This window comes from Notothenia rossii, assembly GCF_949606895.1.
Source record: "Notothenia rossii genome assembly, chromosome: 2".
In the NCBI taxonomy this organism is placed as follows: Eukaryota; Metazoa; Chordata; class Actinopteri; order Perciformes; family Nototheniidae; genus Notothenia; species Notothenia rossii.
Genome location: NC_136904.1, coordinates 54,480,089 through 54,504,713, shown reverse-complemented (window position 1 = coordinate 54,504,713; position 24,625 = coordinate 54,480,089). Strand labels below are relative to the sequence as shown.

The 24,625-nt window shown below is 42.9% G+C and overlaps 1 protein-coding gene across 1 annotated transcript; it reads left to right on the top strand.

Annotated features, from left to right (window-relative positions):
* Positions 1-10,635: 10,635 nt before the first annotated feature.
* On the top strand, positions 10,636-23,693 carry LOC307029636 (uncharacterized protein; the record flags this gene model as incomplete). The annotated part of the gene is made up of 14 exons (XM_079665717.1): positions 10,636-10,794; positions 10,904-10,987; positions 11,433-11,528; positions 11,871-11,988; positions 12,060-12,151; positions 12,238-12,352; positions 12,502-12,591; positions 13,646-13,786; positions 14,346-14,507; positions 14,985-15,316; positions 15,641-15,782; positions 16,145-17,728; positions 22,860-23,039; positions 23,140-23,693. 12 exons carry the CDS (start codon positions 10,636-10,638, stop codon positions 16,354-16,356), a joined length of 1,743 nt encoding a protein of 580 aa, XP_079521843.1. The 3' UTR covers positions 16,357-17,728; positions 22,860-23,039; positions 23,140-23,693.
* Positions 23,694-24,625: the final 932 nt, after the last annotated feature.

The following is a 24,625-nucleotide window of genomic DNA, read 5'->3' as shown; positions in this document are numbered from 1 at the left end:
AACCATCGTTTTTCAGACACGTAAACTCTTCAAAAATCACCAGTGGGGTCACTGCTGATGTATTTAATGTCGTAGAACAAAACGTGATTTATCTCTTAAATTTGTGTCAACCACAGACCTTATTTCGAGCTATTTTCCAAAACCCTATGGAAAAAATGCATTGCTTTTTGACGAAGGAACCGGAAGTGCTAAAAATGCTAACTTACTTCCGTGTTTTTGGACGCGTCACTGCGGTTCTCTATGATCAGACATGTGCTATCGCTGCAGCTTTCTAATTTGCGTTCCTTCACTTTTTGTTTGAGATTCTGACACAAACGTCCCAGGTGGGCGGGACTTTCAGGGTTGCGTCCCCATTGGCTACTCAGTTTTTGAGTGACAGCCCAGTCCTCCAGCGATTGTACAGTGCAGCTGCGTTGAGGTAGCTGAGCATGGATAGAACACCCCCAGAAGAACCAGCATTTCAATTAATATAATACTACAAGTGAACATATATGTAAGTATTGATCATTTGTGTTGTTTGTGCTGTACTATACGGTCTGTTTCTTTATTGTGTTAAGTGAGAAGTAAAGAAAAGCTGTGCTATGAAAGTTAGCTTTTGCTAACTTTAGATCATAGACTGTATATATAATTAGCTTTAGATCCATAACAATGCAAGCTAGTAGCTAATAGCAGGGACAGTTAGCTACAAAGCGAGCAGTGAGTGAGCGTTCAGACACCGGCGCACACACTCAAACGGACTCGTGTGCCTGACTCTACCAACAGGCTTTCATGATTCTGTTTAGATATGCAAGTATAAGCCATGATAGCTTATTTTATTAACATGCTAATTTGTATATGAAAATCAATGGAGGCTGAGTTAACTTTGTCGGAAAACCTACTGTCCATGACTGACCCTGAGCTGTGTTTTATTTGTTAACTTCATATTTTTCATTTCCTAAAACATTTATGTTCCTCTCATATGAACAGTGTGGATCATTGAGACAGCGTGGTGTCCAGAGGTCTTATCACGTTTTCCAGGGAGCGTAAACTAGAAGAGCTGCAGCGAGAGCAAATGTCTGATTTTTGAGAAAGAAGAAACAAGAACTGCAAACAAAAACCTATGTTAAAACAAAGAAAAAATACTTATAGTTTACATGATTACACAAATGATTTGTTTGCAACTTATAGTTTTATTTTTGAAATTTATTTTATTTTGCTTGACTCAGTTTTTTTCTTCTTTTAAACTCAAAGTTTTGCTTGATTCTGAGAAAGTGTTGCTTTATCTTTATGATACAAAACTAATCCCATATACTGCTGTGGTGCGGAGCAGCGCACAAAGCAGACTCTTCACAACGAAGGATCACTTCTTCTTCAAGGCAGGGAAGGTTTCGCAGTACGCAGTCTACTGTCCCGCAGCTGCTGCCTCTCTGTTGGACTCCGGTACTGCACCTTACTCACGAGATGTTGTAAAAAAAAAAATGGGTGGGGGGCGAATGCAATAACCACTCCGCCAACGCCACAGTCACCGCTGTCGTGCGGGCCGGATGAGAATGTCTCGCGGGCCGGATGTGGCCCGCGGGCCGCCAGTTGGTGGTCACTGATCTACATCCTCCCCCTTGGTCAGATTCTCCGCCAATACAACCTGGACTTTCATTGTTACGCTGACGACACACAGATTTACCTCAGCACCAAATCCCCCCACAACCCCCCCCCCACATCGAATCCTGTCTGACTGCAATAAAATCCTGGATCCAACACAACTTTCTCAAACTCAACAGCAATAAAACTGAGCTCCTCCTCATCGGCTCCAAATCCACCCTCAGCAAAACCCCCAACCTGACAGTCACCATTGATGGCACCCCTGTTTCCCCCTCCACCCAGGCACGCAACCTTGGCGTTATATTTGACCCCACCCTCTCCCTTGAGCCCCACATCCGTCAAGTTGTAAAAACCTCATTTTTCCACTTCCGCAATATTGCCAAACTCCGTCCCTCTCTCACCCGCCCTGCAGCTGAGCGACTCATTCACGCCTTCATCTCCTCCCGCCTTGACTATTGCAACTCACTCCTCTACGGCATCAGCACTACATCCCTCAATAGACTCCAGCGTGTCCAGAACGCAGCCGCCAGACTCCTCACCCACACCAAATCATGGCATCACATCACCCCGGTCCTCAAAGATCTCCACTGGCTCCCCGTTTCACACCGCATCCATTACAAACTCCTGGTCATCACTTTCAAAGCCCTCCACCATCTGGGTACCCCCCCCCCCCCCCCCCCCCGCCCCCCCCCCCCCCCCCTACCTCACTGACCTCCTCATCCTCTACAAACCACCCCGGTCCCTCAGATTCACCTCAGCCGGTTTGCTTTCCATCCCCAAGGCCAAACTCCGGAGCTTCGGGGATAGAGCCTTCTCTGTGGCAGCCCCAAAGCTCTGGAACTCCCTCCCCCATGACCTCCGTGCGTCTGAGTCCCTCACCCTGTTCCAGTCCTTTCTCAAAACCCACCTCTTCAACTCTGTATCCATAAGCCCCCCCCCCCTCTCAACCAACTTCCTCCTGTCTGCTTTTCTGTTTTGTTTTGTTTCTTTTTGTTTTTGTTTTTGTTTTGTTTGTCTACCCTCCCTCCCAAATGTAAAGCGTCCTTGGGTTCAAGAAAAGCGCTATAAAAATCAAATGTATTGTTTTTATTATTTCATTTGTTTTTACAGTATTTTTGCACTTTCAGAAAATACATGCAGATCTACGTAAAATAAAAAGTATCATCTGTAATTAAATATGTAACTCGTCATATAAAAGTGTATTACCATTATAAGACTTTAAGATATGTGTGCAACTTGATTTTGACAGGATAACAACTGGTGAATTCTAGAATTGTGTGAGTAAAATTCAGTTTTTAGACTTCTCTGTTTCAGTGTGTGTACTCGGTATAAAATGCTCTGTAGTTGATCTGATTGAAATTGTGATTGTAAATCTCAAAACCGCTACAGTATCTGTCAGGCAGAAACTTGGGACAACTCATTTGACAGAAACCTTAAAACTGAACTCATTGACTGCTAAGGTTAACTTTGATTTAAACATTTGTAGAATACTAAGAGCTTTATTGACTAGGTGTAACTGTATTAAGGGTTAAACTCATAACTTTATAACTCAGGGTTTAATGTAATTGGAAAACCATTGTGACACTGAAAAGACAATAACAACTCAGGAGGGAGGCAGTCTAGATTTCCTTTTGAGGGCCACAAGCTGCAGAGAATTAACTAATTAAAGGGGCGTGGCCCAACAGCTGTGAGAAATCAGCAATCAGGTGTCCATTTTAGCAGAGGGTTATGAAGAAAGAGGGGAAGGTCTAGTGTGTAAGCTAGAAAAATCTCTTTATGGTCTAAAACAATCCGGTAGAAATTGGAACAGGATTTTGCAAAATTGTTTAACTGAAGACGATTTTGCACAGAACCCAGCAGACCATTGTGTCTATGCCAAAGAGACCGAAGGTGGAAAGGTGATAATAATCATCTGGGTCGATGATCTGATCATTGCAGCTAGCAATGACAAAATACTGAAGGAAGTGAAAGAGATGCTCTCTGCCAAATTTAAGATGAAAGATTTAGGCAGGCTAAAACATTTTCTGGGTATCGATTTCAAACAGTCGGATGGATGTGTAAAGATGTCACAGGAAAAATATGTTAACAAGATACTGGAGAGGTTTAACATGCAAAACTGAAAACCCAGAGAAACACCTTGTGATCAAAAACTTGACTATACAGAAAATGCAGTGAAAATGGATGATGTCAGGATGTACAGAGAGTCGGTAGGCAGCCTTATATACCTGACCACATGTACAAGGCCAGATTTAAGTTTTGTTGTGAGCAAACTATCACAATATTTTGTTGAGCCTACAGAGGAGCAGTGGGTAACTGTGAAACACGTGTTAAGATACCTTAGAGCAGCGGTTTTCAAAGTGTGAGGCGCCCCTCCCCTGGGGGCGCAGCGCAGCGTGAGACACAAAAGAACGAGAAAAAGACGAGTAAAGTGACACCTGCCCACTTGTGGCTGTCTGTGGAGACCGAGTTCCCCCACCTCGCCAAAAAGGCTGTAAAAGTGCTCATTCCCTTCACCTCCACCTACCTGTGTGAGTGCAGGTTTTCCGCATTGACTTTGATCAAAAGCAAGTACCGGTAAAGGCTGCAGCCAGAGTATGATCTGTGTTTATTCCTGTGTGCATCAAAGACACAGACTCATTGTTCGCACTAAAGTAGTGGTGAGTGTAATAAGGAGGCAAAGTTGACGTTCAGTGTGTTTCCGGGAGCATATAAAGATTTATCCACCATGTTGAAAATGTAAAAAAAAATATGTCTTGATAACACGGCGTGCGGAAATATACGGGTCGTGCTGCAGCTAGATGTGCCTGTTCTCTGTAAGAAGGTGTCGGCGACTGACATGCAAGGAAGAACGGCTGTCCACAGGCTGTTCCAACTTTAACAACTGTATTAACTTCCAGGGTAGTGAATTGAACATGCAATTGTAATTGGGTGTGTGGTATATTTTCATGCATACTGATGCAATATGGTTGAGACCATTCGGGCTTATTCTAGAGGGGTGCAAGGAATAGTCCAAGTAGTGGGGGAGTTTTATACAATATGTTTAAAACATAAACATAAAAAGGTTTAAAAAAGTTATTGTTTAATGTTTTAAGGAGGTGACGCTACTCAGCCAATCAAATCGGTGCAGTCAGCACGATAGATTCAAACACACACACACAGAGACGAGACAAGAGGAGAGAAACAGTCGGAGTAATTTCAAATGGCGGAAGGTAGACAGCGAAAAATGAGCATTTAATTACATTTTCTCTTACTGGACCTCTTTGAAATGCAATTGAATACCCCTGCATTATAGCAACAACAACAATAATAATAATAATAACAGCAATAATAATTGGGACGGGGGGCGCGGCTGTTCTTATGTTCTCTGAGGGGAGGCTCACCTACCCACACTTTGAAAACCCTTGCCTTAGAGGCACTATAGAGAAAGAGTTGTGTTTCAGAAGAAACGATAGTGAGAAGCTAGGCTTACTAGCCAACAGTTATGCCGACTGGGCAGCTGACGTCACCGACAGGCGCAGTACCACAGGATACTGTGTAAGTCTCAGTAAGAACAGCTCTTTAGTCTCATGGAAGAGTAAGAATTAGCCTACAGTGGCACTTTCCACCTGTGAGGCGGAATACATGGCTATGGCCTCAACTATACAAGAGTGTATATATCTAGACCAGTTACTGGAGGGTATCGATGATTACAAATATACACAAACAGTAGTGTACTGTATGAGGACAACCAAGGAACAATTGCCCAAGCCAAAAACCCTGTAAGCAGACAGAGGTGTAAGCACGTGGACATAAAGTACCACTTCATAAGATCAACTGTAAAGGATGGGAAACTAACTCTGGTGTACTGCCCTACTGAAGAGATGGTGGCAGACATAATGACAAAACCTGTAACTAAGCTGAAACTGAAGAAGTTTGCAGGAATCGTTTATGGAATTTAAAATGTGTGAGGAGGTCCACTTTTTCATTTTGTTTACATTTTTGGAGTACAGCAACCTGAGAACAAGTGGGGGTGTTAAGGGAAATGTTTACATATGTCCTCAGTTATTGTGTGTATAGAGAGATTGTGTCTATTCTGTACTATAGGGATGTAATACTGTTATTGTACCACTGTGAGGCACTGTAGTGTTACGTGCTACGTAAGGACCAGGCTTGCGTCATGTAAATGAGGGTGTGTTCACCTGATGCACGTGTACACTGTACACTGTCAATGGTTGCTCTTCTAAGTTAGCTCGGCTGAGCGAAGGAATCACCTGTGAAGCAGAGGAATAAATCATGCTCAAGGGCTAAACAGTTAATCGTCTCCGTCTCCAATATTTCTCTCCGAGTGCAGCGTATGAAGAAGCTGCCATCCTAAACCTCAACAGCTACCCCCTTCCCCATCCATTTATAGTGTTGGTCCACAGCGCAAAAGTATTAGTTTAACAAAATCTGCATCTAAAATTGTGGCATAGATATGTTATGTTCCCCTGTGCAATTCTCATGGCTAGCGTCACGTGATGTTTAATTTTCTCTGCATGTAAATAATAAAGATGGCGGACACTCGTTTACAGTTCGTGTTCTTATCATACATCCATGTTCGTAATGCGCAGGTATTTTTTGTGTACTTAATGGCAACACTACAGGCCTGGCATTTCCTGTGAACCCGGAAGTCATAATAGTGTAATGTTCCACAATAGGAGTTGAAAACAGGCCTCAAGTTCTTAGGTTTAATAGCTCCTTTGATAGCATACAGGTTCATAGGTCACAGGCAGGGCCGCCTTAATGCACGGGCTGACCTGGGCTGAAGCCCAGGGGCCTACGGAGATCGGGGGCCTATCATGAGCCAATTAAAAAAAAAAAAAATTCTTTTTTTTTTATTTCGGGTGTTTTTTGTTTTTTTTAAATAAACAAATTCTTGGCTTTCAGAATAGGAAACTTTCATTTCCAAAATCACACGATAAATACATTTTTTAATCTTGTAAAGGGAAGACGACAGGTCTCCCTCGCCACTCTGCTGTTCCACAGCGCCGCCCCCCTCCCTCCACTGAAATTATTATTGTAAGACGTAGAGTAATGATAGATAACACAGCAAGGTCTGTTACAGTTTGTTTTCATCTGATTTTAAAAAAACAAAGTCTTGGCTTTCAGAATATTAAACTTGTTTCGGCAAATTCAGATGATAAATACAACTTTGAAGCTTGTAACGGCATAATTACAAGCGGAGAACGGAGTAACTTGACGTCACAGCAGGCATAACAACAGCCGATGTTTCTCGTGAGGGTTTTCCCCGGGAAACAAACACAATACACACAAACGCAAATATACACAAACACACACACACACGTCAGAATGAGAGTATGTTTCACATGTGACTTATTCAAATTGTGAGTGATTGAGTGAAGAAAAAGTTTGAGTGGCGCTCGGAAAAGGAAATTGTTGAGGGAAAAGGAGTTTCGAGACAAGCAGCTATTACAAAAAATGCCGACGCTTACAGGTTATTTTAAACCTGTAGGCCAGGATGAGGAGGAAGGACAGATGAGATCTGTACCGAGCGGTAGCGGTGCCGGCCGCGGGGCCTCGGAGACAAGTAGGCCGTCTGGTTCTGATAGCGATGGAGTAGCGGGAAAGGAAAAACAGACAGGAGGGACATTATCTGTTGGAGGAGATGGAGAGGACGACGAGGACTTGCTACGTGGAGGGGAGCCAACGGCAACCGGACAAATACATGAGGGAGGCCCGATACGTCACTCATATGGAGGAGAGGACCAGGCGCGTGTAGAGCAGAGTGGAGAAGTGCGATCACAGAGCCTGCCGAGGCTACAAATGACTTTGATTTGTTGTTTAAATAGGGGGCCTACAAAAACTATCAGCCCCAGGGCCTGATGGCAGGTTAAGGCGGGCTTGGTCACAGGTTACAGGTCGCAGGTTTAACGTCACACAACAGGGTCAACGTCAAACACTCTCCAGCCCTAATATTAACTTTATTTAATACAACATTTACGGTACAATATTTAATCATACAGCCCATGTAGTATAATAATGAATTACAGCAAACATGTGCAATATATCCATTATTACAGCTCTGTGGGATGGCAGTAAGACGATATGGGTCCGTTCTTATTGTGCATCCATGGGTAAAGATAAACGCAACTCACATTGGTTTCTCATACAGCATCTCTGTAAACTACGTGCATTGTATTCACTGCATTTCACTTTCTGCCTTTAACGGCTCGTTGTAGCTCCAGCCCCCACCCTCCCTGTGAGCACAGTGTGCTCTGATTGGTCGGGACCATGCTGAACACTTAACATGAACGTGCCGGGCAGCGCGGTCCCGTGGGTTAGATGCGCGTTCATAATTCAGAGGGAAATAACTCTCAGAATAACGTTATTAGCACATTTTTACAACTTGAGGAACGAATGTTTTTAATAAGGGCTATACAAGTGTTCATACTGGGTAGTTTATTTAGTTTAAAAACAATTGTCCAACGATTTACAGATCACTCTTTCTCCATGTAAGTCAATGGGAAAAAGTGTTTCCGGGCCTGGCAACCAAACGGAAGTGTAGTACCGCCGTTTGGCCACCACGAATATTTTCATCTGAGTCCGGCGCACTTCCTGGGGGCTTGATTTAACGTCTATGCATTTAACATGCATTTAAACAGTCCTTCGGCGCCACTCGATGACGTAGTATACTTGAAATAGTTGCTCTGCAGCAGTTTTACTCGCGATTGAGAAACGGCCACGGTGTAGGGTGCTGTGTGTGTCACTCAAGCATCCCCCGTCTCTTTGCCAATGACAGAGCTGCACAGTAATGCTGGCCGGTGTGCGGGCCTGTGGTTGGGGGAGGGCTGGAGAGTGAATGACGTTGACCCTGCTGGTGTGTGAGTGAGGGAGTGGAGTACTGGGTGATGTAGAACCTGTAACCTGTGACCTATGAACCTATATCTGTATGCTATCAAAGGAGTTATTCTATATACTCACTCCTCTTCAGCATCAGCACAACATCCCTCAACAGACTCCAGCGTGTCCAGAACGCAGCCGCCAGACTCCTCACCCACACCAAATCATGGCATCACATCACCCCGGTCCTCAAAGAACTCCACTGGCTTCCCGTCTCACACCGCATTCACTACAAACTCCTGGTCCTCACCTATAAAGCCCTCCACCATCTGCCCCCCCCCCCCCCCCCCCCCCTACCTCACTGACCTCCTCATCCTCTACCAACCACCCCGGTCCCTCAGATCCACCTCAGCCGGTTTGCTCTCAATCCCCAAGGCCAAACTCCGGAGCTTCTGGAACAGAGCCTTCTCTGTGGCAGCCCCGAAGCTCTGGAACTCCCTCCCCCAAGACCTCCGTGAGTCTGATTCCCTCACCCTGTTCCAGTCCTGTCTCAAAACCCACCTCTTCAACTCTGCTTATCCTTAAACCCACCCCTCCCCCCTCTGAACCAACATCCTCCTGACTGCTTTTCTGTTTTTGTTTTGTTTTTGTTTTTGTTTGTGTTTTTGTTCTTGTTTTGTTTGTCGACCTGACTCATAATGTAAAGCGTCTTTGGGTCTAGAAAAGCGCTATATAAATCCCATTTATTATTATTATTATTATTATTATTATTATTATTAAAACTAATAACTTGAGCCCTGTTTCCGACTCCTATTGTGGAACGTTACAGTATGATGCAATGATAGTGAAATTTTCATAATGAGATTATCATAATGTGTAGGTGGTGATTGACGTTTTAAGTAAATATGTTTTGTGTCCTGATAATGATTTAAAGGAGTATCAAAGTAAACCAACAGCAGGAGGGTCACAAACAAGGACAATGGTTTGGCTTGAAGAGGACCATGACTGTCAACCAACGCCAAAAAGGATGCGAACTGGAGAGAAACAGAAGCGGAGTTCGGCCACTGGTTTTTGTTTTTGTTTTGTGTTTTGTTTACATCAATTAATTGTAGATCAATACATTCACATATTCTTCAAGGAAGTTATTAAATGCATCTTCACAATTTTGCAGGTATGTACTCCGTCTACTAGTGGTCAAGAGAGCGAGACTGGGACCATCCAAAGCTTAGGTATGTTTTTCCTACACTTAATGATGATTGTTTCCCCACTTATCATGTAGAGGTTAGCTAGATTGACCCTTGCTTTATGTACTTTGTCTACTTCATTTTTAAGACTCTCTCATACAAGAGGTACAAGAACTTCTAGGACTTCCTAGTGAAGAACCTCTGTCCTCACAGTGGAAGGAACGACAAGCATCCACCTTGGAAAAGTGGACGTTGTTAAGGCCTTTTATGGTTAATCAGATGTTATCTTCTGAGGAACCTAAAGAGGGGGTTTGCCAACACTGTCGACAAAAGGTTGCAGTCGTCACATGTCAAGATTGTTTGCCAAGACCTCTTTCCTGCACTGCCTGTGATGTTGCCATACACCAATCAAGTGTACTCCACAAAAGATCTTCTATGGTAGAAGGGTTTTTAAGGCCACTGTCACCATCCACTCACATCACGGAAGATGAGGGAGGAAAGTTCTCATACCATGAAAGAGGTACTTTTTAAACTACAAATCACACATGACTTTTATATTATATACTACAATTAGTAAATTAGGTTCAAAAAACTTCCTGGGGGAAGATGTATTTGATCAAAAGACGCTAATAATAAATGACCTATAAATCAAATTGACTATTTCAATTGTTTTTTTCTAGAATGCTTCATACCGATAATGCATCCATGCTGCGATTGTGCTACTGGGCAAACAAGTGTTTCCGCAGGAAAGGAAGTCATTTTGATTGGAATTAATGGTAAGAACATTTCAAGACCTTTCTCTTTATTTATTTTGCTGTTATGTATTCCGCTTTTGAGCCAGGGATTCAAATGCATTTTAGCTCTTTGTCACACTTAATTTAAACTATCACCAATTAAATCAAAGAAATGTATGAAACTACCATTCAATAGAAACAAAACATGTTTGTAGTTGATACTGTATCATAGTAATGATTTGTCAATTTACATTTCAGGGCGATACAATCTGTTCCTTCCACAAATAAACTGCACCTGTGGAAAGATTTGGTCGATAGGCATGGGTGATCTGGTTGAAAGTGGCTATTGGCCAGCCACTGTCAATTTTGAGACCTTGTACGCAGTGGATTTGTTCACTACGAAGATCTCAAGATCACTGCCCCTGGAATGTCACGGCAAGCTTTTGTCAGCATGCTCGAACATCGGACAAAGCTCTTCGGTCGGATGAGTACAAGATGGAAGTAACTGTACAATTTAAATTGTAGTTTGAGTTCAAAATATATTTGTATGATTTTAATAAAAAAAAAATCCTTTCTATTTGCTTTTAGAGTGGTAAGATATGTGGCGACACACTGCAGAAGTCCTTTCTGGAATGGACCTATGCCAAATTTGAGGTCGAAAGGCTGTCTCAGGTGCAGCATTTTCAGTGCCTTTCATGCACACCCTCTATGTTGGCTGTCGCAGTCGATGGGAACCGTAAACTCTACCGCTTTAAGAGCCAACCAGGGTGTGTAGAATCTTCTCAATTTGAAATTTTAGAGTGCATTTTATGGTACTTTTGTACAATAATAATTGTTTTCTTCTTTAAGACCTTGTGGATTTTTCGACGGAGTGTTTTTAGCCAAGGATGCTGAAGTGTCATCCTTTGTCAATTACATCCATGGGACAACAAGACACGTAAAGTTATTTTACATTCTCCATATTTTCAGACATGCATTTGTAAGTGTAATGAACACTTGTAGCATGCTTCTCGCCTTTGTTGTGTATTAATATGATGTCCCCATTGTGTAGGCAATGTCTTCAGCATACTTCCGGTCTCCTGTCTATATGTCTCTATATTTCTTTCATCGGTTTTAGAATCCTGCAAAAGGAAGATGTGGTTCCGGTCAGTGGTCGGCTGCCCGAGAGACTGCCAACAAGTCTGCCAGCAAACTAGATGAGGAAGGCGTGGAGGTTGCTTTCTGCCGTCATGGGTTCTTGCTTAAGGGATTGAATGTGTTCCGTGGAGACATTTTTGCATATCCTTTATATCTGCAGAAACAGCTTTCTTCACGGAATGTACAGTTTTTTGCTCTGATGTGGTCTGCAAATACTGGCCATATCTGCAGAGGGTTGCGAGCCACTGTCCAGAGATGCAAAACCTTTTGAACATGCGTCCATTTCTGTCCATCATGCATGCCAAAGCACATTCATGGTTGTGTGAGGTAAATACAATAATTGGCACAAGACAACATTAGTCATTTTCTTAATTTTTCTGTTATCCAAATTGTAACAGTTGTCTAAATGTGTTTACAGTTGCGATGGGGAGGACGGAATCAAAAAGGAGCAGGGAATACAATAGGGGAGGAGGTTGAACAGGTGAACAGCGTCCTCTCTCGAGCAGCCATATGTTCGAAGTACATGTCAAAAGCTGGTAAGTATTTTTCATGCAAACTCAATTATTGTATTTTTGGTTTCCTGGCCTAATATAAATTCTGTCTTCAGTTTGCACGGATATGCTTACAATCCAAGCAAGTGGCTGGAACAAGCGAAAGGCAGCAAACCTTGAGCAAACATTGGCTAAAAGATACATGAAGGTACTGACTACACAAATATGTTAATTTAAAACTATTTTTTTTAAATGTTGGTCAACATTTTGTTACTTTGATATTTGTTTTGACAGATGGTTCAAAGGATTACAGAAGCAACAGAGGATCTGGAGAAACTCACCGCTGAATTGTCACTACAGGACGACCAAGTACAGCAGTGGGTATCTGATGTTCAGCAGTGGACTACAGGTACTGTAAAAAAATAATTTCTTGCACAATTAAAAAAAAGCATATTTTTCGCTATTCTGTTGCAGTGAAGTGTAGTGTAGTGTAGTATTGCCGTGAAAGGGTTTGATTAGAGTTTTATGTGAAATAATTGTTATACTTCTCTTCACAAGGAACACCCATTCAAAATGACCTGCAGAAGAACATTGAAGGACTGTATCTGAGCATCAAGCAGCGAAAATGTCAGCTGTATCACCAGTCTGGTGAGAATTGATTGACTTATGCCTCCAAAGGCAAACCAGCCCCTCCTCTTCTATAAGGGGTACCTCTATGCTAGTAAAATCCATCATTGGAAGGAGGTCTACAGAGAATAGGATAGATGACTGATCTACAGCAATGGGAATATTGTTTATTTTATTGTCATATAAAAAAGAAATGTCCAGTGACTATAGTGAATTTGTATAGTCCCATTGATGTTATAAACAATGCAGTTGCTGCTTAAAAACAACTAAGGTATAGATTAATCGGGGTCATCCGTTACCACTTCTATGCAAATGCGTTGAGGAGCGAATCTCCGGTCATTTCTCAGCCAGCTGGACCATTTGCTGGCAACCCTTGCCCTATTTTTCCCTCCCAAATATCCTTTCTCTTACTGTCAGATAAAGGCGTAAAATGCCATCAAAATGAATAAATAAATGATAAATTCTGTCCCTGCCTGTTCTAAGTATACACATGCCTAGATATGGAAACAAATGTATTCACTTATATTTCATAGATGGTAAACAATATCTGATCTATTGAAACATGTTGGTTTTTAATCAGTGTTGGGTGTAACGCGTTACAAAAGTAACGGAGTTACAGTAATATATTACTTTTTGCTGTAAGGAAGTAATGTAACACATTACTAATGAAATGTGGGTAATATATTACCCGTTACAATGCTCAGTAACGCAGTTACAACACATTTTAACCCGAAATTAAATGTTTTTTTGTTTTTTAAGAATTTACTAACATAGCGAGACATTCTGAAACCGGACAAATTGTGCGGGTAGATTAGTAAACCTGGTGTTTACCCTTCAGGCTTCGCGTCGAGATCTTCGGAGAAGTTGAACGTTATGCAACCATTCAAAAAAGAGAACGTAGCGAAAAATACAAACAACAAATTGTGTCAGGTGCGCATGACCTGCTCCGCTGCACGTGTATCATTTCCAAAGTGCTTCCACAGCAGTGACACACATCTTATCTGTGGATAATCATTTATACGAAAATGATTAAAGCAACCATCACTAAACGCCAGCAACACTGCATCTACTGCAGACAGTAGCAACAGGTCAGATGCGGACATCACGTTACCCTTCGTTGTGGACACTAGCTTACTCCCGCCTGACTCGCCGGCCCCGGAGCAGCAGTCTTCGTCGCCCGAAACTACGCCGCCCATCTGCGGCCCGCAGGTGCCAGGTATATCTAAACAACTACCCGCCTGTACAGTGGGGTAAGGCGGTCATTTTGCACCTTGTGGTATAAAAATAGACAATGGCTAGAATATTGATGTGAAAATAGTACCATATTCTGACATGCCTGTAGAAATGTTGGGTCAAAAATAATGCATACAATAGCACAGATGCCTTCACCACGAATGGCTACAAAAATATCTCATATCCCAAGCTTATTATCAACGAGCTGATGTTGCAGCTGAAATGTTCTCCAAGTCACAAAGTCAACACTGTGGCCTACACAGTTGTTATAATATACCACATTGCCCTTCACTGGATGCATAATGAGCTGCACTAAACTACATTTTAGCATTTAAAATACCTAGCTATTCTTTTGAGGTTATTTTGGTGAAAGTAACTAAAAAGTAAATAAAGTAGTGTAACTCATTACATTTCAGAGACAGTAATATTGTAATGTAACTTGTTACTTTCAAAAGAGAGTAATAAGTAATATGTAATATATTACATTTTGGAAGTAACTTGCCCAACACTGTGTGTAATTAAGATTATATAAATTCTGGCAGGTGGCAATAAGCGGAGACACAAACTCCGAAAAAAGATTGTCGAAGAGAAGAAAGCCTTAGAAGATGCCATCACTGAACACAATGCTGTTGCCGGGGAAGCGGACAAACTCCCTCCTCCTAACGAGCTCTTGGCTGAGGACAACTACTCCTGGAAATGGGAATGTAAGCAAAACCATGTGTATAAACGTATTTGGTGTATTTTGTGCATTTGAAAACTCTGCAAGATAATTTAAGTAGTTTCATTTTTCAATGTTTTTATTTATTGGGAAGTAGTTCTTCAAACTTGCCTTAAAAAGCAACTTGCAGGTTTTTTTTCCTCCTATATTTATGCTTTACCTTGCCTGAAAATTACAATAAAAAAAGTTAATGCAGGATTTGACATGTTTTACGAGACACGAGAAAGGAATTCAGAGGGAAAAGGAGCCTTTTTGAGCTCTGCCACTAAAAACTGCTTTTTTTAAAGGTTATACGTCAAAGGCGTCATATTACGTCACATGGGGGAGTCCTTCTCTCTGACCAATTTGCGGTAGTAGTTGGTAGTTGGTTGGAGCGGTTGTGTTTTATTGAGCTGGTATCTTTCGGGAGTTTTAAATTGTATTTCACCATTTGTAATCATGGTGAAGTATTGTGTTTGTGCAGGTTGTACACATTCCAGCCCGTCAGGACATCGAGTCCACAGTTTCCCTAACAGGAAAAGGACGGGAGCTAGCTTTCGGTCCTGGGTGCGTTTTGTGCAGGTGAAGAGTGACTTCAATGCCGGGTCTGTGACGAAAAACGCTGATCTGATGGAGTTCAGGATGGGATATCGAAGCCAGGACCGTGTGAGGCTGATGGCTAGTGCGGTTCCGTCAATACACCTAGCTTCTTTATCAGCTCCGGTAGCAGCAGCTGCCGCCGGTGGCGGCGGCGGCGGGAGTGATGGTCGAGGATCTGTCAGAGATTCAGCTCCACGAAAACGTGAACTGTGCAACGTAAGTATTGTTTTCTAACATTTACTAACTTCCAAATTAGTCAGTATAATGATTTCAATAATGACAAGCAACGTGTGGTTAGTATTTATTGTTGTAAGGTAATGTAGCTAGCTTGTTAAACCCACTAGCTAATTCATAATGGATAATGTTAGCTGGAATTGGCATCCTATTTTGTAAAACCTACCATTAGGCATAATTGGTCACTTCAGTTTGTTAATGTTATATCCCCGAAGTGTGGTTACGTAACTAGCGTGGGGACTTTATTTGCATAGCTAATGGCGCAGTTGCTATTTATTTTCATGTGTAATGTTGGTGTTTTTCAAGACTTTGGGAGACAACGGTACTGCATGTCACGAAGGGACAGATTCACCTACAGCCACTGATGCTGGGCTTATAGACCCAGAGCAAGAGGTCGCCTCTCCACTGGCTCCTCAACCAACATCTGTGCTTCACTGCGGCTCACAGTGTAACCTCAGACCTTTCCACCGTTCATCAGTTAGTGTAAATGTAACACAGAAGTAGCGCCCCCTTTTGACAGCAAAACGCGGCATACCTTTGTACATGTTAAAAACATATTAGAAAAATATCTCAGTATGATGCAAGCTGTTACAACTCCAACACTTGCTATGACCTCCATAATTAACATATTACATTAAAACATCTCAGCCCGAATGTCAACAAAACCTGAACATAAGCTTTGTAAAGGTAGATTTTATGGCAGGGCTGTTTATATTACATTACATTGTACAAGTGTACAGTATCTAATAAAGTGGCCACTGAATGTATGATGTTTCACAATTATATAAGGCCAACCTCTTTTTATCCTAGCTGTCCAGGTACAGCCCAGGATGGTCAGTGTGGGGTGTCAGACAGAATCTCCACTGCCCAGTCCTGCACACAGTGATGATGAGTCATCCTCTGTTTCCATGGAATACCCTGGGGATATATCATGGAGCCCAGAGGAGGAAATGATGAGCGAGTCGTCTGACGAGGAACCATCAAAAGAGCCACTGCAGCAAACTAATTTTGATCTCAATTAAGGCTTCTTTTCATTTGAGATTATGTGTATTACCAAATTGTGTCAGTCAGAAATAACAAGTGTTTTTTTTCTTTTTTCAGTCCTGCTGACAAGTTCATTGTGTGCCAAAGCCAGCTGATATCCTTGTTTAACATTTGTCCTGCCTGTTGTGGGGAAACCCAGGGTAATGTGGAGCAGCAAGATATGTATGTCAAGATAAAACAAATAAGAGGATATGTGTGAATTCCACTGATGTAAAAATATATCTTGCACAGCATTCCCGGTTTAACACAGGAAATTAGTGTGAAACCAGCAGATTCTGTGGTTCACAGTTTTCAGGTTAAGATTATTCTAAATTGACATTTGTTTATTTGTCAGATAAAACCTAGTAAGAGATTTTGATGAAATCTGGTAAATAATTGGGCCAAGGAGGCAAGGATCAAGTTATTTAATTTTTAAAAAACATTGCAAGATAGCCTCTCTTTCTCTTTCTCTTCCTCCCTCTCACTCTTTCTCTCTCTCCTCCAGGTTTCCATGATGGAGAGGAGGTTCTGTGGCCCAGGCTCTATCTGTTTGGCTACACCCTGAAGCTGCTTGACATCCTCTCGGATCCATTTTCGTCATGTTTACATTTATATGTATAATTTTGTTATGGTACTCTGTACCCGCAACAACTATTGCATCTCCAGGGTCTGTCCAGTGACAGGGATCCCTCGGTTGCTCTTCCTGAGGTTTCTTCAATTTCCCCCCCCCTGTTAAAAGGGGTTTTTTGGGGAGTTTTTCCTTCTCTGTATCTTCTACAGATTGTAAAGCCCCCTAGATAAATTGTGATTTGTGATATCGGGCTATATAAAGAAAATTGACTGATGAAAAAAAAGTTTGTGTTTATACAGTTATGTTCACTAGTGTTAGGCTGCTGCTGCATGCAGGCCTAACCATAAATGCAGTATCTGCTCGATTATATATAGCTGATATAAACTTCTTAAGATGTTTTTTATACAATAAGATTGTTTGTTTATTGTTTTTTATAGAATAAGATTGTGATACATTTTATTGATCGTCACCAACATGAGGCCACTCAAAACCTTTGTAAGTTCCTTCTCCTTCCTTCTGTCTTCTGATGCCTAGAATTCCATAGGCCCAGTGGATGACCTGCCTGTAAGCTGTGTAGCAGTATTGCCTGGGGATAGGAACCATGTCCTGGATGTAGGAAGGGCCAGATCCATTCGCAGCATGGTACGCAAGTACCAGTGTCTTGAAGTGGATTCTAGCAGTTACCAGAAGCCAGTGAAGGGAGCGGAGGAGCGGCGTGGTGTGGGAGAATTTTGGAAGGTTGAAGACCAGACGAGCCGCTGCATTCTGGATGAGCTGCAGAGGTCGGATGGCACATGCAGGTAGACCAGCCAGGAGGGAGTTGCACTAGTCTAGGCGTGAGATGACGAGAGCCTGGACCAGAACCTGCGCTGAATTTTGGGTCAGCTGGGGACGTATCTTCCTGATGTTGTAAAGCGTGTATCTGCAGCAGCGGGTTGTAGCAGCAATGTTTGCAGTGAAGGACAGTTTGTTATCTAGGATCACACCCAGATTCTTTGCAGTCTGAGTCGGGGAAACAACAGAGGTGGCGATGTTGATTGTTAGGTCAAGAGTGGGACAATCTTTTCCCGGAAGGAAAAGCAGCTCATTCTTGTCAAGGTTGAGCTTGAGGTGATGAGCAGACATCCACCGAGAGATGTCTGCTAGGAAAGCAGAGATGCGTGCGACGACTTGGGTCTCTGAGCGGGGAAAGGACAGAATTAGTTGGGTGTCGTCAGCGCAGCAGTGGTATGAAAAACCATGCGGGCTAATGACAGATCCGAGCGAGTTTGTGTATAAGGAGAAGAGGAGGGGACCAAGAACAGAGCCCTGAGGGACCCCTGTAGTTAATTGACAAGGGTCGGACTCTGACCCTCTCCAAGTTACCCTGTAGGTGCGGTCTTTGAGGTATGAGGTGAGGAGGGAAAGTGCAGTGCCTGAAACTCCAAGTTCTTGGAGAGTGCGAAGGAGGATCTGATGGTTCACCGTGTCGAATGCAGCAGACAGGTCCAGAAGGATGATGACAGAGGAGAGGGATGCTGCTTTAGCAGTGTGCAGTTCCTCAGAGACAGCAAGGAGAGCAGTTTCTGTTGAGTGACCTGCCTTGAAACCAGACTGGTGCGGATCCAGAATGTTGTTCTGATGGAGATAACAGGAGAGTTGTTTAAAGACAGCGCGTTCAAGTGTTTTAGACAGGAACGGGAGGAGAGAGACAGGCCTGTAATTTATAATATCAGACAGGTTGAGAGTGGGTTTCTTTAGGAGAGGGTTTACTCTTGCCTCCTTGAGACTGTTTGGAAAGTGACCAGAAGTTAGAGAAGTGTTGATGAAATGGGTGAGAAACGGTAGAATATCAGGAGCAATAGTCTGAAGGAGGTTTGAGGGGATAGGGTCCAGAGGACAAGTGGTAGGACGGGCAGAGGTAACGAGGGTAAGAACCTCACTTGGAGAGCGAGGGGAAAAGGAGGTTAGTGTGTGGGTGAAAGGAGGGTCTGGTGACCCAGCGGTGAGTAAAGGTGAGTCAGAAAAAGAAGAGCGAATATCATCAACTTTTTTTCAAAGTGGTTAACAAAGTCGCTTGACAGTAGGGAGGAGGGGGAAGGGGCTTTGGGGGGGTCCAAGAGGGTGGAGAAGATGGAAAATAGTTTTTTGGGATTGGAATAGGAAGATTGGATCTTATCTTGAAAGAAAGTGCTTTTTGCCTGAGAGATCTAAGTAGAGAAAGAGGAGAGGAGAGCCTGATAGGTTAGGAGGTCGTCATGGTGTTTGGATTTCCATCTTTTCCGCTCTGCTGCCCCGAAGGATGGTTCTATTAGCACGCAGTGCGTCATTTAGCCAGGGAGCAGGACGGGACTGACAAGCCTGCCGAGATGTGAGAGGGCAGAGAGAGTCCAGAGAGGAGAGTTTCTGCAGCAGAGTTTGGAGCCAGGAGTTGGAACGAATCAGAGGAAGGGAGGGCTGAGAGAAACCGATGAGGCAAAGGTAGAGGGGGAGAGGGAACAAAGGTTACGGCGGACAGGTGCAGAGTTAGAAGAGATTAGTTTGTTATGTTTGGAAAGGGGTAGAGAGAATGAAATGAAGAAGTGATCGGATGTGTGGAGCGGGTTTACAGAGAGGTTAGAAGTAGTGCAGTTCCTTTAGAATAGGAGATCAAGGACATTGCCAGCGTTATGAGTTGGTGGGGATGGAGACAGTGAGAAAGCAAAGGTGGTTAACAGAGATGTTAGTTTGTCTATCTTCCCTGTCTGGAGGTTGAAGTCTCCGAGAAGTACAGCGGGAGGGCCAGTTTCAGGGATGTGTGAGAGGAGATTATCTAATTCCTCCAAGAAGTCCCCCAAGGCGCCTTGAGGACGGTAGAGAACAACAATGGTTAATTGTATAGGACGGGTTACTATGACTGGATGGAATTCAAAGGTGGAAGGAGTGAAGTTAGGTAGCTTGAAGAGGGAAAAGCTCCAGTTGGGAGAGAGCAGTGCCACCTCCTCTGCCAGAGGGTCTGGGTGTATGGGAGAAGGAATATGCTGTGGAGAGAGCTGCTGGGGTGGATGTGTTGGATGGAGTGATCCAGGTCTCCGTGAGAGCAAAGAAATCCAGAGACTGCAGGGAAGCGTAGCCAGAAATGAAGTCAGCCTTAGGAACAGCTGACTGGCAGTTCCACAGCCCCCCTGAAACGAGATGTTGGATCTCAGTGGAGCATGTGGGATACACAAGAGCAGGCTGGTTATATCGATTAGGAGATACACTGGGCCAGTGATAATTGCGAGAGGACACATGAACAGGAATGGAGAAAATACACATGATTATAGCATGAGGGGCTAAAAAACCAAAGAGAATTGAATAAAACAAAAGAAAACACCAGCGATACTTAGCTCAATCAAAGTAGGATTTGCCTCCTCTTTGCCTCCGTTGTGACTCCAACAGGACTCCAATGTCTTTGTCAGTCTTGTTCCAACAGGACTCCAATGTCTTTGTCAGTCTTGCTCCAACAGGACTCCATTGTCTTTGTCAGTCTTGCTCCAACAGGACTCCAATGTCTTTGTCAGTCTTCGTCTGGCTGACGCTGAAGCTGACGCTCCAGGAAAGAGCCACCTAAGATGGACACCTGATTGCTAAGTTGTCACAGCTGTGGGGGCACGCCCCTCTAATTAGTTAACTCTCTTCAGCTGATGGGCGACAGCAGAGTGTTCCTGCCTATGGTAATGCAGGTTTGAGGCACGTGACCCACTGAGACCTGTGTTACAGGTTGAGTTGAGCAGATCTGAGATTTAAAATCTCGCAGAAATCGCCGTTTTAGCTACAATCACTACAGAACAATTATACAGAGTAGAATAAATGAAACAGAGAAGTCTATTTAAACAAGAATATAACTTACAGTGATTGCTGAGTCAATAGATAGTGTCCTCACCTGGTCAAGATGCACACTGAGTTATTCAGATCTCAATTGTAATCTGAACATACTCATATCTGATGGCCTGGAGCGGGCCATGCTCCTGCCTGAAGTTCATGTAGGCTATCTGTAGCACAAAGGGATTCAGACAGCATGCTTCAAAGCCTGGGTGCAGTGTCATGCATGTTATGTCTGTTCTGGGGGTGAGGTTCTCCACCAGGGCCCAGAAGGCATACACCTGCAGCACATACTCTCCACAGCTGAGGTCATGGGCTAGCATTTCCCACACAAGCACCTATCAAACAAAACGTTTATCAGGAAACCGTATTACAACTCTCTCCCCTCCTTCGCTGCTCTCTCTCCCTCCCCTCTCGTACACGGCACCGTAAGATGTAGTGTGGAGTTGCATTAGGTAACGCTTTGGTGGCTGTACTCCTCCAGCCGTCTCCTTTGTGTTTGTTTGTTTCCCACTGTCTGTGTTGTTTTTGTGGGCGTGGTGGCTGTCACTCCTGGCTCCCGGCTCAACCTCCACTCACCTGCTGCAATCAGCTGTGCACCCTCCCCTACTACACACCTGCTTTCCATCAAGCCATTTACAATGGCATATCAACGGAGGCTCCACAACCTTTCTCCGCCAGATCATCAAGTATCAGCCGTATCTCGCATCTCCCCTCCGGTACACAGCACCGTAGTATGGAGTTGCATTTGGTAACGCGAGATAGACTTGCGCATTAGTTTCTGTTATGGATCAGTATCAACAGTCCTGCCAGTAACGTTACTATATTATCAATACTACTTTAGTTATAGCCTGATATATGATTTCTAACTTTACAATGTTGTGATGTGACTGACTTTAGCTAACATTAACTGTAGCTAACGCCGGTCACCCACCAAGACAGCTGCTCTGTTCTCCACTGGTTCTCCACACACCAAAGCTCCATTTCTCTCCGATGGCCGTTATTTGTTCTAATCCTTGGCTGCTCCTGGTCTCTTTGACGCATAGCAGGCTCATAATTATAATCATATGCATTCGAATATATATTTTCAACCTCTTCTGTGTCAAAACTAGCATTGTGATCCATGTTTATTCATACATTAGACCGGCCGCTCTCCCCCATGTTACGTCACACGCGGGAAGTCACGTGCGGAGGCTTTTTTATGCGGAAGTGAAAATGGCTTACTAAAACGACGCCAGATGTCACTGTAGAGTATATTTCTGTATATATCTTTTGAAAATCTAGTGTATTCATCATTTTCCTACACATTTATTCACTGGTGTCTCTAACCTGCAAGTTACTCTTTAAGCTGCAGGAAACATAATGATGATGATGATGATAAATTAAAAATGTATGTTGTTGATTGAACCAGAATCAATCAATTAGTCAAATTATAATATTGGACACTTGTGTGTAGGACGACAACAAAATAAAACAAAATTGCAAACAGTGGTTATGGTATAATTCATATTATCATTTTAACAACTAAATATTAGAAAATCATGATTAAATGTGCAGACTTTATATCTTTTAAAATACTTTTGTCTGTGCATATATCTATATCTATATATATATATCTATATTTATATATTTATATATATATATGTAATGCCATAAACCTGCCAGGCTAAATCTGGCACATATGCATGATGTATTCCTGTGCTTATGTTAAATAATAATAATAATACATTTATTTTCTATAGCGCTTTTCTTGAACCCAAAGACACTTTATATTTGGGAGGGAGGGTAGACAAACAAAGAGGTGTGTTTTGAGGCGGGACTGGAACAGGGTGAGGGAGGTCTTGGGGGAGGGAGTTCCAGAGCTTCGGGGCTGCCACAGAGAAGGCTCTGTCCCCAAAGCTCCGGAGTTTGGCCTTGGGGATGGAAAGCAAACCGGCTGAGGTGGATCTGAGGGACCGGGGGGGTAGGTAGAGGATGAGGAGGTCATTGAGGTAGGGGGGGGGGGGGCAGATGGTGGAGGTCTTTGAAAGTGAGGACCTGGAGTTGTAATGTTGTAATTGTAATATTTCCAATGTAAGATAATTGATAACGCTTTGATGTACTTTGCAGGTCATGGTGATATGGTACAGAAAAAAAAGGTTTACGACAAGGTAATGCTGCTGAACAGACTGAAAGAAGAAGCTGTTATTCTGGTTCATGAAGTCAAACAGCACTGGGAGTACATGAGGAGCGTGGCAGGAAAGATTGCTCACCTGTCCTCCCAGCTTTCTGAAGGCATCACTGGACAAAGTTAGTACAATACATGATTATGGTTTTTGGTAGTGTTTTGGTCTGGCAATAACATTTAGCTTATTTGATAATTTATTTATTTGATGTCATACATTCTCAGGCAGTACCGAGGCGTTGACGGAGAGAGGACGTGAGGGGCTACTTTGTGTTCTAAAGAAACAACTCCACAAAGTGAAAGCGCAGCAGGCCATGGCACGTATTGCAAACCAATGCATTTTGGGACAGCAAACGGTGTCTTTGGATGATTCCTCCGAAGAGCAACCCTCTGACAGTAGCTCCTCTACTGATGAAGAACTTTGACAGCAGTGAATAACTTCAAGCTATAAGGCTGCTTTAACACCTTGGAACAAAGGAAGAGAAATGCATTTTTTAAAGTTCTGGTCCTGTTCACACTGACCTTTCACAAACTAACCAAGATAAATTACACCTCAACAGACTGACTACAGATGGAGCACTGAATTTCAGACTCCAGCTTACAGCTTCCTGCCTACGACCTGCCAAAGACCAGTATAGAGGAATGTTAAGCCCTCCCACTATTTTCTATGAGGGCGTTGCCAGATTTTCAATTTCAGGTTTTAACCAGGAGATGGCGCTTCATTCACAAATACAGAAAGAAAAGTTTCATGGACTTTCAGTTGTGTTTTGAAGAGCATATGAACACATCAATATTTTAGATCAACTAAAGTATATATAATCTTGTAATTCAATAATATATAGTCTTTATATATTAAATAATCATAATTATAATGTAAATGTTTACATTACACTTCTTTATTTGTTATGCTCATACTTTTACCTTTACAATCGTTTGCTTTAATATGCAGTATATTTTTTGTATATATTTGTGTTTGCTTCCTCCTGCTCCCTTTCGGACACATACTGTATGATTTATTATTATTACTAATATGAAGATATTATTAAGATAAGATAAGATGTTACTTTATTGATTGAACATTTTAGTTTAGAATGTGCTGTCCCACGGTAATTCAGAAGGCTCACAGGTCACATTTTGACCATTATTTAAAACAATAGGTGCTTTCACACCGTCTACAGTTTGATTTGTATAGAGGGGGCTCTGTCAGTTTTCGAATTACCCATTTGCTTTCGGGGAGCCCTATTTTTCAGAGCACATCCTACTACTAAATATGTCAAACGCACGCTCTGTTGACTGGCGCAGCAGCGCGGATGCGATCAATTGCTATAAAAACACTGTTCTACTAATACAGACGGTGTCACTATGCCGGCGGATGTGGCCGTTGTTGAAGCCTCTTCAGGCTCCGCATCGGCAGGCCTCTCCCTCGGTGTGGAGCTGTCAAGCTCGACCCTAACGCTGCTTACAGCCGGCCAACTAAAAGTTGTTTTCCGTTCAAGTTGTCATTTTTAGACTCCTTCGCTTCTTTGCTTGTGAATCCAAAAGCTGTGACGCTTGGCTGTTTTCGTTTTGCCATATTTTTTATTACAAAGCCAGAGTTAAAAAAATATCAATATGAACATTTCAAATACCGCGCTGGCATCACCGCCATAACCATAGCGACGTAAGTAAGAATGCAGCGCCGCCACGTACAGATGGCAACACCCAGACATAT